The 17,543-nt window shown below is 46.1% G+C and overlaps 1 protein-coding gene across 5 annotated transcripts in view; it reads right to left on the reverse strand.

Moving 5' to 3' along the window:
* Positions 1-17,543, reverse strand: part of VPS13A (vacuolar protein sorting 13 homolog A) — a 2,994,934-nt gene that overhangs the window by 2,863,624 nt on the left and 113,767 nt on the right. For all 5 annotated transcript variants that reach the window (XR_011280366.1, XR_011280367.1, XM_069625905.1 and 2 more), the window contains exon 3: positions 5,983-6,025. Coding sequence is in view for 3 of the 5 variants with exons in the window: in XM_069625905.1 (XP_069482006.1) it covers positions 5,983-6,025 (43 nt within the window). In the remaining 2 variants the exon portion in view is untranslated. The remainder of the gene's footprint in view (positions 1-5,982; positions 6,026-17,543) is intronic.

Consider the following 17,543-nt stretch of genomic DNA (forward strand, 5'->3'; position numbering starts at 1 on the left):
TCTTTGTCTCCTTTTATACACCTTGATAGGCTGCAGGTGTGGATGTCCAATCAGCCCTGCCGGACCACAATTAAAAGGGACATGTCTGACCTTCACTGCTCTTAAGCAGGCATCTTCCTCCTCCAAGTACCAGAGAGCTAAAAGGGTGTAGTCTCCATTGCCTCTTCCTCGTCGCAATACTGGCAGGCGTTACATGTGGGGAAACAAGGGGAGCTGAATTACAATAACACATAAGGGTTGGGGTTGGGTTGGTTGTCAATAGGGAAAGGGGCATACCATATCTTGTCCAAGGGCACCCCACTCTCCGTCCCCTCGACCCAGGTGTCTCCCCCCACCCCCTCCCTTCTCCACCCGCAGGGTTGGGATCCAAAAGCAGTGGCCTTTCCCCGACAACCTGCGCAGAGGATCCAAGGGGTTTAAGAGTGAGAATACCCTCTGGTTTCTCAGATTACAGACCCATAGGAATACAGGGGTCGTAGCAACACCTAAATATCAGAGGTAGTACTGCACACCTAAGGTTCACACACATGCGAATGATTGCAAAATTAATATGCTAAGTATAATTATTCATCTATACCCTCTTATGTAACCTTAGGATATAGTACTCTCACTAAATGTATTTACTTTGTTCTGTGATTTGTTTTTCATGTATTGTTTGATTCAGAATGTATTGTATGCCATCATATATGAATTGTCAAATATATTACAGCGTAGAAGGGCATGAGATGCTAGATGCCCTCTGTTTTGTCAATGTATGTTGGAAGAATGGAGGAAAAATAATAACCTGCTCTAAAAAAATGAAAAATAAATAGAACTGAAGAGGTCGAGGTCCGATAGACCCATCATCTAGAAAAAGTAAGAAAACACCATAAATTGTTATTACAATTGGTTGTTGCTGAGAATGTTGGGTACCATGAGACATTTACTGTCAGCTCTGGGGAAAAAATAAATGCACTCCCCCATGAACAAGAACTAGTCTATTAGGACATCTTCTGTTAAATCATCGCTCCGTCCCACTCAAACATTTGTGACTTCATTGCCTCTGTAAATGCTATCTTAGAATTCGTTCAAACTAAATCTCTGGAGAGCAACATTATTCTAGTAGGAGACTGTAATGTAGTATGTTTACTTCCTGAAGACAGTTCGGATGTTAATAAGGACCGGACTTCGGAATATAGTAAAAAACAGCAAAAGTATGGCCGAACTTTTGAATGAATTATGTAATGAGTGGGGTTTGTGTATCTTGAATGGGCAGGTTAAAGGTAACATTGCTAATCAAACTACCTTGCACAGAGATAAGGCTGTAGCCTGGATTGATTACATCTTTCTGTCAGATAATCTTTTCCACAGGTTCAAACACTTCCTTGTTGTTGATAATTCAAGTAGTGACCATTGTATGCTAACTGCTACCATGAATATGATTTTTTATCATTCTAGCAAGGCTAGAGGTAAGGACTTGATAGCTAATTGGAAGCGAAATGGCATAACATGGAGGCCTACGGTCTTGGAGAGGTTCAATATTGAGCTTGCAAACTTTTGGCAAATATCCACATTTAGTCCTAAATTATTGATCTTTTCTTCTGTACAATTTCCCACTTTTATTGGACAGAAGTAATCCGAGATCTGTAAAAAGGACTGTTCTTGCACTCTTTCACGCCGTCCTCAAATTCAACAATGAGGTTCAACGTCGGAAGAGAGACATGGGACAGGATATAAAAGCAATACGCGCAGGAAAATAAATGTGAATCAAGCAGATCGAATTAATTAAAAAGGTAAAACAGAAAAATAAGAATTGGAAGAAGACTAATAGACACGTTAGCTCAACAAGATGGTGAATGCATGCTAGAGACTTTGCTGAAGCATGACGCTAGGAATGTGTGGGCCTTGTTGAGGAATCAAGGCACTCTAAATATGGAGACATTATGTAATCCTATTTCAGAGGCTATGTGAGGGATTTCTATAAAGAGGTTTCCACAAAGATTTCAAATCTAGTTTCAATGGTCTCTGGAATTCTCCATGCAAACCACTGTAGAAGCTATTTGTTCCTCCTGGCATTCCCGTGCCCCGCGTCTGAACAGACTCCTGCAATAGGTACCTGAAGTATGGGCTGCTAATTGCTTTTTGAGAATGTACTGATAACTATTCCAGACTCCTAGAGTCTCAACTATAGTGCCAATATACAAAAAGGGTGATCGATTATCATCATCTAGTTACCGACCGATTGCCCTGCTGGACGCAAAATGGGCTAGATGAAAGGAGGGAGCGGACCGTTTGTACGTTGCATGTGTGGACTCGTCCATGGTTTTTGACATGTAGATGGGCACAGACTATAGGCAAAGCTCAGAAGCTGGAATTTCCCCGGAGTCTCTTTTGGTGCACATCCACAAAAGGTACTAGGCTTAGAATTAGACTGGACATTCAGGGGTCTATGACTGGGGAAATTCCCACAGCAAGGGGCTTGAGGCAGGGGTGCATTTTGGCCTCCTGCCTTTTTAACTTGTATATCTCAGATCTGGATCAAACATTGGAACCCATTTATTTTGCCCCCCCCCAAAAATGCCACAGAAAAATGTTCATGTCGACGTTATGCAGAAGATGTTCTACTGATGGACAGAACACAAAAGGGATTACAACGACTTAAATCATTTTTACAATTACCCCAATCAAATGTGTAGCATTACTCAGAAATGTTGTCGTTTTCCGTTGACCCCTCTAGTTTCTTTACACAACCCGAAAGTACTCCTGGCCCCTCTTTATGGTTTGAAGATTAGTTCATTCTCTGAATCGTTAGATTACAGTAAAATGGAAAGAAACATTTGGAGGAAGGCACCAAATGTACCCAATTGCGTAACTATTGCCATCATAAGGTATGAATTAGGACTATCCCACATGAAGTGTGTTGCAACATGGAAAGCTATCACACTATTCAGAAACATCATTGTGGCATCTCCTAACACCTTACATCATATGATCGAAAAAGAGATGGAATGTCTAGGGGTGAGGGGGGGGGGTCTTTTGAACTTTGAATGTAAACATTGTGGGGCCCTTTTCTCATGGAACATAGGGTTTGACCTACTAATTAATAACCCGGAAACTGCAAAGAAGAACTTATACAATGTTGATGTGTGCAATATCTTTGATAAGAGGCAATTTTATAAACTATTTGGTGAATCGAGTATGGAAAATAAATGCAGAGGTACTCTTCCTGGTTATATTGCCCAGTGCCCAGATGGACGTTATATATGAAAAATGTTGTAATCTGGTTTAGAGAGCAGCTGTGTGTGATGTCATGAGCTGGTGGAATGTTAGTGTTGGGGGTTCTACTGGGGACCGTTAGAGACAGAGAGAAAGCAGAGAGCAGAGAAGTATGGGTGTGGGGGTGAGCCCAGTGGTTCCCTTGTGAAGCTGTGTCTTCTGTGACCCCTACCATCCCCCCCGTGTTTGACTGATGGAGTACAGGACCAGGACAATAAATCACCATAACTTATCTTTGGTGTCCCAGACATCCACTTTGTTACACTAGCGACGAGGATGGGATGGTAGGTGGATTGCCTCGTCATCAGCACTGCTGGGGGAGGAGGGGTGCATGACTTCAGGAACACCGCCCCCATGGAGGTCCCCCACACCCAGGCGGGTCCGAGTTGGGCGGGTCCGAGTTCGGCTGGCCCGCCGTGTGTAGTCTGCTGCCCGTTGTGGTGCTCCGTGTAAGGTCCAATTAGCCAGGGCGCTCCACGTGGAACGAAGCGTACCCTGTCGGCAGCTGGTGCCTGTGGAGTCTGTGCAAGGTGCCTTCCTGCCATGTTGGTGGCGGCGCGGGAGTGTGTGCCGTCAGCCAGGCTGGCGCTCCCCTGACTTGGAGTGGGTTGGGTGCCGTTCTGCTGTTCTGGACCAGTGCGCCGCGGAAGGTAAAGGGACCTGCGCCACCCGTTTCTTTTTCCGACCATCAGGGAGTCGGGCGATTCGACATTGGACTAGTGCAGATTTGCAGCTGTTGGCCGTAAGAGGACATCTGGTGCCCTGGGAGCGGGTTCACTGTTGCTGCAGCCAAGGGGGGGGCGTCCACAGCTGTGTCCTGGAGGACGGCAGCGCCCGTGGCCCTTTTTCCTGCGACACTGTTGCCAGTGGAGAGGTGTTCTATTTGAGTGGAATTGGAGTTTCCATGGTGCCGGGACAGCGGTCCAAGGGATAATGGTGACGTCACGCGAGCTTAGAGGGTCCCTGGCCTGTCACGTGAATCATGGCCGTTGGGTTGCCATGGATGTGCCCTGCACTAGCAGTGCCGAACGCAACCAGGAAGTCATCATCAAGGGGCATCAAGGGGCACGTCTTTCTCGCCGGTGTGATACAGATTGCGTCATGGCATGAGGAAGTCTGGCTGTACTGGAGCCGATAATTGCAAGCCCGTGGAACATGTTCCGGGCAATCATGACTGCCGATTTCAGGATGAGAAGTAGGAATTTTCTGAGTTTACAGTAATGCGTTGACTAAGGGGTTTGGGTCAGGTTAGTGTTTGCCCCGTATGCGTGGTAATGAGTTTTTGTAGCATTGTATATGTTGTGGCCCATTTTAACAGGATAGGCACTAGAAGTCCCATTTCAAGCACCGGGTGTAACGTTAGGGATATTGTTGCTGAAGGCCGTTGTTTGTTCCCTGTGGTGTCCATTGTTGTGGCCTTCCGTGGGAGAACAGAACCCTGTGTGGGTGAGTTTAGTGTTTTTCCATCTCCCAGGTAGGGTGGGGGTGTAATGTAACAACATTCTGTAAATGACTGTGTGCCCCCTAAACGGAGCAACAACAAATGCCCAACAGCAACCGAAGGACCCACACAGCACAACTCTGACTGCAGTACCAGGAAGAACCGCACCCACAATACTGCTCCACAACCACAAAACTGTTGGCCATTTTCTCTATCTTACGCTACACCACCTCTACACATCAGTAAGACAACCCGATTTACCAAACTAGGAATCAGGAGGTAAACTGCACAACCACAGATCCAACATAGTAACCTACCCCAGTCCAAAACCAGGTACTATGGGAACACTGGCAAAGCCGAATAAACCCTCAACCATAGCGACCTACTTAGGCCCCTAGACTAAGCGCTACAGAACAACATCAAACTCAAATACATACTTGGGCATAGCGACCAGACCGGAACTTAAACCAAACGCTATGAAACACAACAGCACAACACTGCCCTGAGAACAACACCCATAACAACCTACCCTGATATTGCAACAGGCACTATGACCACAACAACACTACATTAACACCAACCACAACACTCAGGAATCAGGCACAACTGAGATACACAACGCCATAGCGACCTAACCCCGGGGCCAAACCAGGAACTATGGAACAACAGAAAAACACTGCCCTGAGATACACCACAAACATAGTGACCTACCCCGGCGCTAGACCAGGCACTGCGTAAATGGAGTACAGGACCAGGACAATAAATCACCATAACTTACCTTTGGTGTCCCGGACATCCACTTTCTTACAAAAAACATTTCTGATAATAAGGTTAATCCTCAATCAAACAAGGGAGATTAGTTTTATGTGTAGTAAGTGTCCAGATAATGTATGTAGGTATTGCATCTAGGACATGGAGTCTTTTCTTAAATCTTTAAATTTGTCAGAGGTTTTCCATTTACTCCATTTATGGGAGAATGCATTCGTTTTAATATGGAATCATTTGGACCAGAGTTTTAATAAGGATTAAGATACATTTTATGATATTGTATTAATTGTAACCAGCAATGTGTTTTTCCTTGTGTAAATACGTTTTTGTAATGATTGTGCATTCTGTTACAATAAAAATAAATCAGACAGAACCCCTCCTACCCCACCCCCCCCAGTGGCAGTAGTGGCCCATATGTATCTCTTTGAGAGACTTTTCAACACAATGGAGACCATGTTTAATAAACATTTTCGAAATAGCACAGAAACCTGCCAAGGTATTTTAAACGTATTGCTTACCTATGTGTCCTGCTTTAACTTTAAATGGCACATCCAGTTGACTCTGCAAAAACAAAAGGAAAACACAAATCTGAGAATATTTATCACTGACCAACGATCATGACACACAGATTATCATCACTATGGAAAGGTGGGTTTGCCAGAATCACGCATGGTCGTCTCGGAGCATACAATTATTCATTGTGTTCTATTTTCCAACAAACAAGAGAGCACTTGCGTAAAGCAATACCTTCCCAATAAAAAAATACTGTAGAATTTTGCTCCCACAGCCTGCTAGATACTCACACCACATAAAATAGCGTTCACCTTTACCAGGAAGGAAGAAAATGCTAGGGTTATTACACACCAATGCTTGTCCACTTGCAAGAGGGCATTTTGGTTGGCGTAATAGAGACGACAAGGAGGGAGCCATCTACCACTTATAAAAGCATAATGAAGCATGACTCACACAGACTTCAAGTTTAAATAAAATAGGTTTATTTAACTGAAATGTCAGGATAGTTGAAGGCCTAACTTGCCCTATACTAAAGTGGGTTGACCTTAGTGGAATGAAACTAAGGAAAGTCTGTGTCAAAGGTCAACTTAAAAGTCTGTTCATGTCCAACATGGTTATATGCAATTATAACTAATGAAATAATAACTAATGAAAAAATAACCAATAAAATACTACTAATTCCAAAATAACTAATTTCCTTTTCGTTGTTTTTGCCCCCCTCTTTTTTTTGTTTTAAATACTTTTCCCCCACCCCCAAAACCACGATTCCCTCTCACAATACCATGTTTAGTTTTTTCTAAAATTAGTATTTTGGTATTCGTTTTATTTTTTATTGTTTTGTATTCGATATAACCACTGCACCGTCCAGGTCAACACCTATCTTTGCCCTCACAACTATATTAAACCAATGTGTAGGGATGTCAAACTCAAAAAAAACAATGTTTAACTCAAAGTTTTAAGCTTCTTCCAGTTCACAGCTTTCTCTCAGCTCCCCTTCCGCAAGCATAACAATTTTCCATTAAGAAAAGTCTCAAAGTTGACCTTCAAGGCAATATAGTTCCAGAACGATCCTTGGGGTTCCCTTCCCCAAGTTCCAAGTAGCACAATACAGAACAAAAAGGGGTCTCAGGATTCTGTTCCCAAGTTCAAAAGTGTTCCAATGGTTTTGTTGAGCTGGTGTCATAATGTCTTTAGCGCTTACCAAGCAGGATTCTCTGCTCTAGGCAAAGTTGTTAGACCTCATAGACCACCCGTCACAGGTCACGCAACCAGGATTCCTGAGCTCTTCTTTCACCTTCACCATTCAGGGTCCTCTGGTATAGGCGTAGTTCTAAGACCACATGGTCCACCCAACACTGGTCATGCAACCAGGGCCCCTGGACTTCTCAGCCCAACATGTAAGTTCCTTGGCTCTTGATCCTATGCACAAGTCACCCTTACTTAACTCTGCTGTGTTGGGCTTTTAGGGTGCAATCCTTGCCGCAATGTATCACACACCCTTCGCTAAGTAGCAGTTTTGCCCCACTGCATTCATTCATTAAAGTTCATTGTTCACTCTTTATGTAGTCAATTGTAAGGTTAGATGCAATTCAACAACACTGCTTTACTCCGATTAGCGTTTCAATCCAAAATTCAAAAAGTATTCTTATGTTTATTAATCAAATACAAGTTGGAATGCACACTTGTATTGTTTCAAGGTAACAATGTTTTAAAGTTCATAATTCATTATAATCAAAGTGTCATATCAGTCGTTATTCAGTATATTTGTATTTCCTTGTAATGTTAAGTTTTCATATAGTTCGGTATTCAGCATATATTGGTTTCTTGAAATGTTAAGGTTTCATGTAGTTTGGTATTCAGCATACCTTGGTTTCACACAACATTAAAGGTTCATATATTTCGGTATTTAGTATACCTTGGTTTCTTGTAATATTAGGTTTTCAAAAAGTTAAACATTTAATATGTGGATGGGCACTTTCCTGCGGTTACTGTTCACAGCTCCTGGTGCTTGTGCATCTCTGACATTCAGAGGTGGTTTATTCCTTCTGCTTGTGGATCGTCCTGGAGCTCACTGGTGTTCGCGTGTCCCAGTGACACTCCCCAGCGATTTGCTCCTCTTCCCAGCGACTTGTGCAGCGGTTCCCACTCCGCTTCTGGACAAAGAACACCGCCAACGCGAGCCCTGCTTGCCTCACTGCTTGCAATGAACATGGACAGCGTTCTGTGAAGCCTGGGTTTTCCGGCATCCTGATCTGGGTGTCCAGTCCCTCCATGACAGTCCCTCGTAGAGCGGATCCCCTGCTGGTCCCTCTGCTTCTCCTTCACTGCCCTCGGATCTTTTTCCCTGCAGGCGTTCTCTTTTTATACACCTGCAGCCCTCTAACCTGCCTCACCATAGTTAGGCTGGCATGCCAGACCTTCCCAGTGTTTGGGATGCAGCTTCCTCGTCTCAGTACCCAAGTGGTGCAGAGGAGTAATCTTAATTTCTCCCAGTTGCCTCTTCTTCGTCTCAGTACAGTCAGGTGTTGTGTGTGAAATCATGAGGGGAGTTGGCTTGCAAGAGCCTATCAAGGTTAGGGGAGGGTTAGGTTTACTATTCTTAGGAAAAGGGGGATACCATGTGTCGGTTAGGGGCATCCCACTCCCAATCCTCAAGGACCCTCCAACCAGATGATCCTCCCTCACTTCTCCACTCGCAGGGTCGGGATCCAAAAGCGTTGGCCTTTCCCTGCCCATCCGCATAGAAGATCCAAGGGGAGTAGGAGTGAGAATACCCTCAGGATTCTCCCACACTACAAACATATTAGGATGTATAAAGTACACTAATGCCATGTGCATGATATAAAGGCCATCTGCTTTGGGTTTGTTAGTCAGGATGAGAGGGAAAATGCAACATTGCTGTGCACTTCTGTTGATGCACGTAGGCTGGAAGTACCCCGAGCTCTGTTCGCCTGTGAAGTTCTACGTGTTTTATGTTATGAGAATTGAGGGGTTTGTGTCCAGCTCTCCCAATTGTGTGCAAAACAAAAAAGCCAACAATCAGGGACCTCAGACAATTCAATGCAGCTTAAGGCCCTGTGGCATGTAAAACAAAAATAATGACCATACAGCGGGCCTCACATTAAAATCTCACTTAAGGAAGTCTAATCCACTTTATGCCCTAACCCTCTAAAAAGGAATGAGGCACCACCACATCTTTAAGTACTCATGTTTTACCCTAGTTAACCAACTTCAGTTAAGTGGGTAAGTGACTATTGCAGAGACTCCTTTCTTGATCCAATACCCTCGGACTGCTAACATTTACCACCATACTACAAGTGATCACATGCTCAGAAACAGCAAAATCCTCTAGTCCTTTAACTGAATCTCCTCCTTTATCCTAGCCCTCGAGCAACTAGTCCCAGACCAGGGGGCCTTGAAAGCACCACCAGGACAATGTCCTTGCCACCGCAAGCTCTTCTCCAATGCAAACGTATCCCATGTAAATGTTCAACTGGTGATTTAAGGAATCCAGGGCGAACTCTTGTCTGAGGATGTCCCAGATGAATGTGGTCTTTGAACTTTGGGTCTCATCCTAAGTTACTTGGGGAATCTAGACGTGGACCCTTGCTCACTATTCTTAGAGAGGCACAGCTCCACCCTATTGATTAGGCCCAGAAACATGTGTCTGGTGTTACTGTTGGTACTCTTGTTTAGAGGAGAATTGCCTAGCATTTCGGTGCTGGACTTCACCAGGGCAGGACAAAGACTGATATGTTTTGAACATTTCTCCTCCGTGAAAGATACTGAGCTAAAGAATCTGGGTAAGTCTCTCGTAACCTGGACTAATGTCCGGCAGAGGGACTACCAGGACCCCCCCCCTTCACAATCACTGTGCCTGACACAATCATCCATCAGCAACCGTCAAGCATCTGAAACCACGTGACTATGCAACTGATAGTCTCAGAATTCTCATAGCCCAAGACGTGTCTAATTACTTGTGGATGACATCTAGTCCCACCTCAACACGTCTTTGAAAACTGCCTACTGCTTGGAAGCATCAAGTTGTCCTGACGAAGGTTCGGAGCATTTGTTAAACTGTACCATCTAGTAATCTTGTACTGTATCTACTCCAAACTAGAAACACAAAACAGTGTTGACAGTTGAATTGTGTTGCCTATGTTCATGCAGCACATCAACACCTTTATGCTACTAACCTCACTTCTCTAGCACTATTCTTGTACAATCAATGACAATTACAGCCGTATCTATATGTCTGCTTTTAGTATGTTTTTTAGAATAAACTTTGTTTTAACAGTGTTACAAATGTGTTCAGTGTGACCATATGTGGCTAATGGATTTATCCCTTCGCATACTGTAGGTTGTATCAACATAACCCGGACGTCAAAGGGAGACTCTAGAGTCAGGCCCCGAGTCAACCCAAAAAAAAAATAAATAAAAAAATTAAAAAATATTAAAAAGAGGGTTCAAGCCCATTCTCAGATTATTGTTGCCGCTTCTCATACAGATCTCAGACTGATGTCACCAAGTGCTCCTTCCTTCCCTCACCTCTCCACTCCACTCCACTCCACTCCACTCCACTAGTTATGACCTTCAAAGTCAAACACAGGTTGCAAATGTGCTTCTGCAGCAGTGGAGTCCTGCTGGAGTCTCGCTATGCTGCAACCACCAGATAACTCTGTTCGCTCTGCCCCCAATCATAAGGCATTGTGAGCTATATGATTTTTTGTTTGGGTTATAAGCCTAAGCTGTTGCATTAGGGCACAGCTTGTAGGTGTTCGGTTATTTGCCCACCCATGGCAATGTTAATCCCTATGGCCATTCCCACCCAGATCCTGCCCAAAACACCTCCTCATGGGAACTCTTTGAACTAGCTTTAATCAAGCCTTGCCATTAAACTTTGCTCTCAAAGTGCATCCCAGTGTTTTTCAAAGCAGTCGTATGCGAGTTAATGACTTCATTACACTTGTAAACTCCCTACTGGTGTAATAATGTGTTAACGAGGTCTGCTTTCAGCCATTCTACTTATAAGCACTTGGCATGTCCTTCACTGAAGTCTTGTTAAAAACAAGCATTGGAAAAGCCAACAGTTTTGGTTTATGTATATAAGTGTTAAGCATTTTCCAGGCACTGCTTTTAGATGCCCAGGTACTCGCACCATTTCACACCTGCTACCATCAAATCAATAGCCAGTTAATTCCACTACAGCAGTACCTGGCAAGTGCATTCCCATGCCTACACAAAAGCCCAAGCTGTAGGGTTGCCAATGCTAGTTTACTTTACTAATGTGGCTTCCATTTATGTGAGGCTCTTTTTGAGGGTGTTACAAGAAGCACTACCTCATGAATAACGATCTCTTTTTCTGCCACAAGATCAACGACCTGTTTGAATGTTCATATCATCCAGCATCCTTTTAAGAGAAAACACTGTGTTCAAGGTCACAAATACTACATCAGTATATGAACGTTATGCATGGGGCATGGGAGTGAACAAAGCCTTTACTGTACCCGAGGAATGCCAATTATTTCCCACAGATGTTCTTACCACTGAGTGGGATCAGTAACAGTGCAATGCAGGAAAGAGAAAATAAAAAAAGAAAAATCACAAAAAGGTTGGCCCCAACAAGCTTTTACTTGCATTTTTTCAATGTAGCATTTCTGTCAAGGTTGTCCCCAGCTGCTACATTCTCTAGACTCCTTCTCTACATGTTCTTCCATATTATCAATTAAGTGCCAGCAGACGTTAAAACTGTCCCACCAGCTGTCACTTTCCGTGCTATATTAGACAGTATGGTTTGGACATTTTCTGAACACATCCTTGGTCCGCACTCCCAATCCTTACCTTCAAACAGGGTCGCTCCAGGCATTCACTACCCAGGTCCATGAGTCAGACCCACTTTGCACTATTTCTTTGCTGGGCTGCACCTGGCAGAGGAGGCTAGGGCTTGACTTTGCCCAGCTCTTCTGTTTCTTTGCCAGGCCACACATGGCAAGCGCAGCCCATTATTTCACAACTCTGTTTCGCCCTCGCACTTTGCTACACAATCCCAGGCAAATTAGCCAGTTCCCCACAAGCAAGCCAGTTAAACCCCCCTCAAAAAACATAACATAATATCTTTATGGTCTGCTCCTATGGGTCATAGCGGGAGGTATGGGCCTGTAAATCTTGTTAGGCACCCTCACTATGCTCTGGCCTTTAACTCGGTCTTCGGGTCCCAGAACTCCAAGTACAGCCCTCGGTCTGGTTCTATAAAGCAAAATTAGCACATGGATTCCAATATAGAACTCCTCTCAACTAATCAGTCTCACAGAATGCAATCGGGTAAGGGTGGGACAGCATGAAAATTCTTTGATTTTTACCAATAAATGAGTCAGGTAATTTGGTTTCTGACAGGGAGGCCTGCTAAATTAGACTCTCCTTTTAGAATGCTCCATGCCAAAAACATAGTGCACCTGTATACTTTCACAGTAAACATCTCTTGACATCCCCAGCACCTGCCCCGCAGTGGCAGCAGGGCAGCTTCAGGAGTGCACTGGTGACATTTGAACAGCTGCTGGACCACAAACTTCCAAAAGGAAGTTTAATCGTCTGCACCTCTGGTTCAAATTATGATTGCGCACCCCAGGCACGTAGTGTCATGTCAAACTCTAAATATAAGCCATGTCTAGATATGAGATGGTGGCTACTGATGTTACACAATGATACAGCCATAAACGTTTGGATGTCATTGTCAGCTTAGTGAGGCGATTCACTCATGACAGGGCTGCATGTGTATTAGGTGTCTGGGCCAGTTGTGCATTAGCCATGTGGCCTGGATGTACCAACAACATCTATGTGGGACCCTGCTCAGGAAGCTGGCTCTTTGACTCCCATGAGGAAGGTCTATACCTTCCTCCCAAGTGCAGGACCCCGCCACATGGAGGTCACCTGGGAACTGGTACTGCAAAGTCAGTCCTGACATGAAACTAGACCTTTTACACCAGGGTGCCGATTACTGGAGTCCCTTTGAAGTAAGCAGACAGAAGTAGGTGTTGGAGTAGCCCAGGTGAAAGGTTTAGCACAGACAGGGGTTTCACTCTTGTATTATTCTGTGGCTCCCCAAACTTCCTGCCACCTCCCCACTTCCTGAAAACAAGGCACATTGGGCTTGCCATCAGCTTTTGGTAAACCACTTACCTGCTCTTTGAGTGGTCCAGACGGCGACTTGACACAATAAACCTTACCGCTTTGACTCCCTCGCAAGCTCGACTCTGAAAGCAACTGACTCGAATGCCGACTTGACCTTCTGGAAGCCATCGCCTCACCCATCTCGAACACAGACTCGTCCCAGCAGAAGCATCATCACGCTGCCGACTCCAACCGCTGGAAGACATTGACTCACCTCGTCTCAATTCAGCGGGAGCCAGAGCCTTGAACCGACTAGATGCAGTCTTGCCGCTGAGAAAGTATGTCTGGATCGTCTTGACTGCAGTAAAGTGCCCAGAAGCCTTTTCGATGCTGTTGAGCCCCAAAGACAAGAAACCAAAAGCCCCACTTCTTTCCCTTTTAGAGGCATATCCTTAAACACTGACATTGCTGCAGAAATCCTCTCCCCGTCAATTCAGAGTGTGCTTTATTGCTAAAATCTGCTTTATCTGTGTTTCCTTTACAGGGGTGAGCCACCAGCGTTTTTAAATAGCTGCATGCATTTTGATTAGTTTAATTGAAGATCCTATATTTTTATAGAACCTTGGTTGGACATTCTTTTATTTTGGTGTCACCTGTGATGAACCTGGTGGAGTCATCACCGATTTTCTGCCAGCAACATGTGGGCAGCTAGCTATATGAAGGAAGATCACATGGAAGGAGACAACCTCCGGGGAGATGTCATGACTTCATCGGGTGAGTCATGGTGTAAAGACTGGAGGGGGTATCTGTACTTCTGCCCTCTATTTGGCTGGGGCAAAGGCCCAGGGCACCCCAGCCAAGGTTCTTTATATGGTAGCTTGGACGAGCAACCAAGGCTTAAGCTCTTGAGAGGTGAAGCAGGCTGGTGCTTAAGTACAGTAGGTCCACAAGCCTCACAAAGGAATGTCCACACACTGTTAGGTGATAACACAGCTTCTTTATATAAAAGAGGTTCAGTAAAATATATACATATAAATAAAACACTTTGAACTCAGGCAGTTCTATTCAAAATAATGGCAAATATATACACACTCTATGTGGCACCACACTATACTTAAATTCAGTAAAAATGCACTAACTGCTGACAGTCTAAAACAGGCATGTGAATTCGTAAGGTGCACTTTCATAAAGAAATGAACAGAGGCAGGTTCAGGTCAAAACATCGGAAGTATACTTTCTTGAGACTCAAATAATACTGTGTAAGGATCGCCCCCCCACCTGGGCAACCTTAAATGGAAAAGTTAGGGACTACCGTATCTTGTCTTTTACACCCCAGTTCAAAAATGTTGTTCTTTCTTTCTGCAGGTTCTATCACCCCAATGTACCTGAGATGCCACAGGAGAAAAGGATCCAAGATGACTCTGGGACCCCTGGACGACTCCTGAGGCTGGAAGATGCTCTTCCTCATCACAGTACCTTTGGTGCCTTGGCAGGCGAAGTGGCACGGTTTCTTGGCTTCACTTGACAGGACCCCTGAAGGATGGATCCTCCTTGCAAGAAGGAGTCGCAGGGATACTGTGGCCAAGGGGAAAAGAGAAACCAAGTACTTTCGGAAAGGCAGTCATTTCGGTCTTCGCGGTGGTCTCCTTTGGACAGTGAATACTCCGCTCGTGGAGGTCCTCGGAAGGTGAAACTTGCTGTGTACTACGAAAAGGCCTTGCTGAAGATGATAAGACCCCCAGGGACATTGGATTCCTCTCAGTGGTGACAGGTGCAGTGGCAAAAGTAGGTGTTGGATTTCAGGAATTTGTGGTTCACCAACTTTTGTATCTTCGGTGCAGCAGCCGCAGCATGGACCTCTGCATGGCTTCTGGCGACCTGGACTCGACCAGTGGACTGGACTAGGGACCCTGGAAGTCTTTATCGGATTTTGGTGGCGGGAAACACATCAGCGGATCTTCCTCTGCACACAGCGAACTGGAATCTTCTTCGGAGGGAAAAAGTTGTCAGATATCGTGTCAGGGATGTCCCTTGAAGGATTCTTTGGTCAGGCGGAACTTTCGCAGCACCGCGTGTCAAGCAGCACTATGCTAGGTTACCCCCTCTTCTGGGCGGTAGACAGCAATCTGGCTTCCAGCAGTCACAAACACTCCTCCGGACCTTGGGCGACACAGCTGGACTTCTTAGACTCAAGATGTCCAAGCACTTCTCTTCTGGACTCAGGAAGACCCCTTCACCGGACGACAGGCACACAGGACTGGATTCCGGGGTACTTCTGATGAAGAGTAGCAGGTGCACAATGGTTCCTCGTAGCTCGGGAAGGGATCTCCTAAACAGGCCCTCTCTTGCATCAGTACTTGGAAGAACACAGCAGCTTTCAAATTACGTGAAGAAAATGTTGGAGCAGACTTCTTCCTCCAGCTGGGCTCCAGGGAACAGCTTCAGGTTTCAGCTTCACCTTTCCGAAACAATTGGTGAGTGAAATGTCCCGTGTTATACATATTGGTTCCCCATTCACTCAGGCTGAGCCAGGCTCAGCAGCCAATCATTCACAAGCACATTTATGCAGGCAGCCAATCAGGCTCACAGGCATTCAGCCCATCCACTCCACCCAAACACCCATAATAAAGAAAAGAATGGATTGGGGTAAGCACCCAGCCTTTCAGCACACTACACTGCATTAATTCCAGTTTCAGTCAGGGGTTTCACAGGACTTGTGTCACCCACACCACACTCAGACACCCATAACAACGAATGCGAGTTCACTCAGACTCCATTCATACAGGTCCCACCCCAAGGGTGTACCCACAACACACAGCCCCTGGGAAGGCTTCAGTTGGTCTGACAGGAGGCAGCCCCAGCGCCATATATGATTTTTTCACCCAACAGCCAGTCAGGAGGAAAGGGAAAAAGTCAGGGCTTTCCTGGACTTTTGGAAACAAGGTAAAAGGCAATAGAAACCAAGAGGCTGCAGTTGCCATATTTCCTTTGTTCAGGAATCCATGGATTCCTATGGCAGGGCCTGGGTGTTCCAAAAATGGAGGACACTCAGAACCACTACCAAGTTAGCATGTAGCTTCCACCAACCCATACCCTCCTCTGTGGGCAGCACACAGGTGCCCAAAACACACACATACAGAGTACACGGGGTACCCCCACCCATGGGTGCCATATGGGTATCCCATGGGTGTTTTTCACCAAAAGGAAAACATGAAGAACTGCACTGCCAGAGGTCCAGACTAGATCTCAGTGGCAGAAAGCAGAGGAAACGCACACAGAGAAGTGGTAGGACAAGGACTAGGAGGCCCGGTCCCTCCAAAAGTTATTGCCAGCATCACACATGGTATCCCCATTTTCCCTTTAAAATAACCTTCCCGTATCCAATACCCTCATGGCCTACTCTCCTACATCTACTCATACTCCACTAGAAAATATGGAAATCCCATATCTGAAATCTATAGACCAACTCTCCACCTTTGGTCTACCTTGTGAAACCTTTGAAAATACTTACTGAAGTTGTCGGAATCAACTTGCAACAATGGATTCCATGTCCCAGAATTCTCAAAATACTGAGATGAAGATCAATCAAAGAATGCATTTTGATGGAGACCGCAAGTCCAGCGACCGCTCTAGTGTTTGTGCGCGTGCACTGAGCCCAGGAAGTTAAAAAGCCAGAGAGCGGGGGCGTGGCTTGAGGCGCCGACGATGCGGAAGCCTCACTGAGAGCTCCGAGGGACGCCGTGGGACTTACTGCCATTAAACGCCCGTTAAGTTTGTCAACCCCGGCATGAAGACATCCTGAAATGCGGTGGAATACCCCGGGAGCCAGTAGCCTGAGTACCCCGAGGCAGGATTTATCTTCCAATATGGCGGCCCCCGCAGATCAGAACTGAAGCCTCAGTCCAGCGGACCAGTCTTATGCTGATTCCCGGGGCCAAGGACCCTAGACATCCAGGCCATGAGCACCGAGGGGCCGCAGCACCTGCTCCAACCCTGCACCCGCACCCAGCAACAAGGAGGGGATCGCAGCCTGGTGTGGCAGGGAGTCAGCCCCCCAGGGAAGCAGACGTTCTCCTCGCCAGTGGGCTGTGGGCTGTGCGGGGGTCCCCCGGGCTCACTGGCCTCCACCGCGGACCCACCTTACTCGGACCCACTGCCTGCCTGGCAAAGGTGAACCGCGGCAGCTCCCTCCACCCTCGACCGCTGCACCGGGTCGCCCCCGTCACTGGCCCCGGCCCGCCAGCTGTAGTGGACGATTTCGGCAGGGAAGCGGGGGCCGGGCCATGGTACCGCCTCCCGAGCGGCATCACGCATCTGAGCTCCAAGGCGGCGGGGAGCTGTGGAAGGCTTCGTGACCTGCCCTCCCTCCAGGACAGGACCAACAGCATCCGGACTCGGGGTCGACCCAGCTGTGGTGCCCCTCCCGCCTGCGGTGCCGAGTCAACCCCACCACAGTACC

This window comes from Ambystoma mexicanum, chromosome 6p (genome assembly GCF_040938575.1).
Source record: "Ambystoma mexicanum isolate Mex_15411 chromosome 6p, UKY_AmexF1_1, whole genome shotgun sequence".
NCBI classification, from domain to species: domain Eukaryota; kingdom Metazoa; phylum Chordata; class Amphibia; order Caudata; family Ambystomatidae; genus Ambystoma; species Ambystoma mexicanum.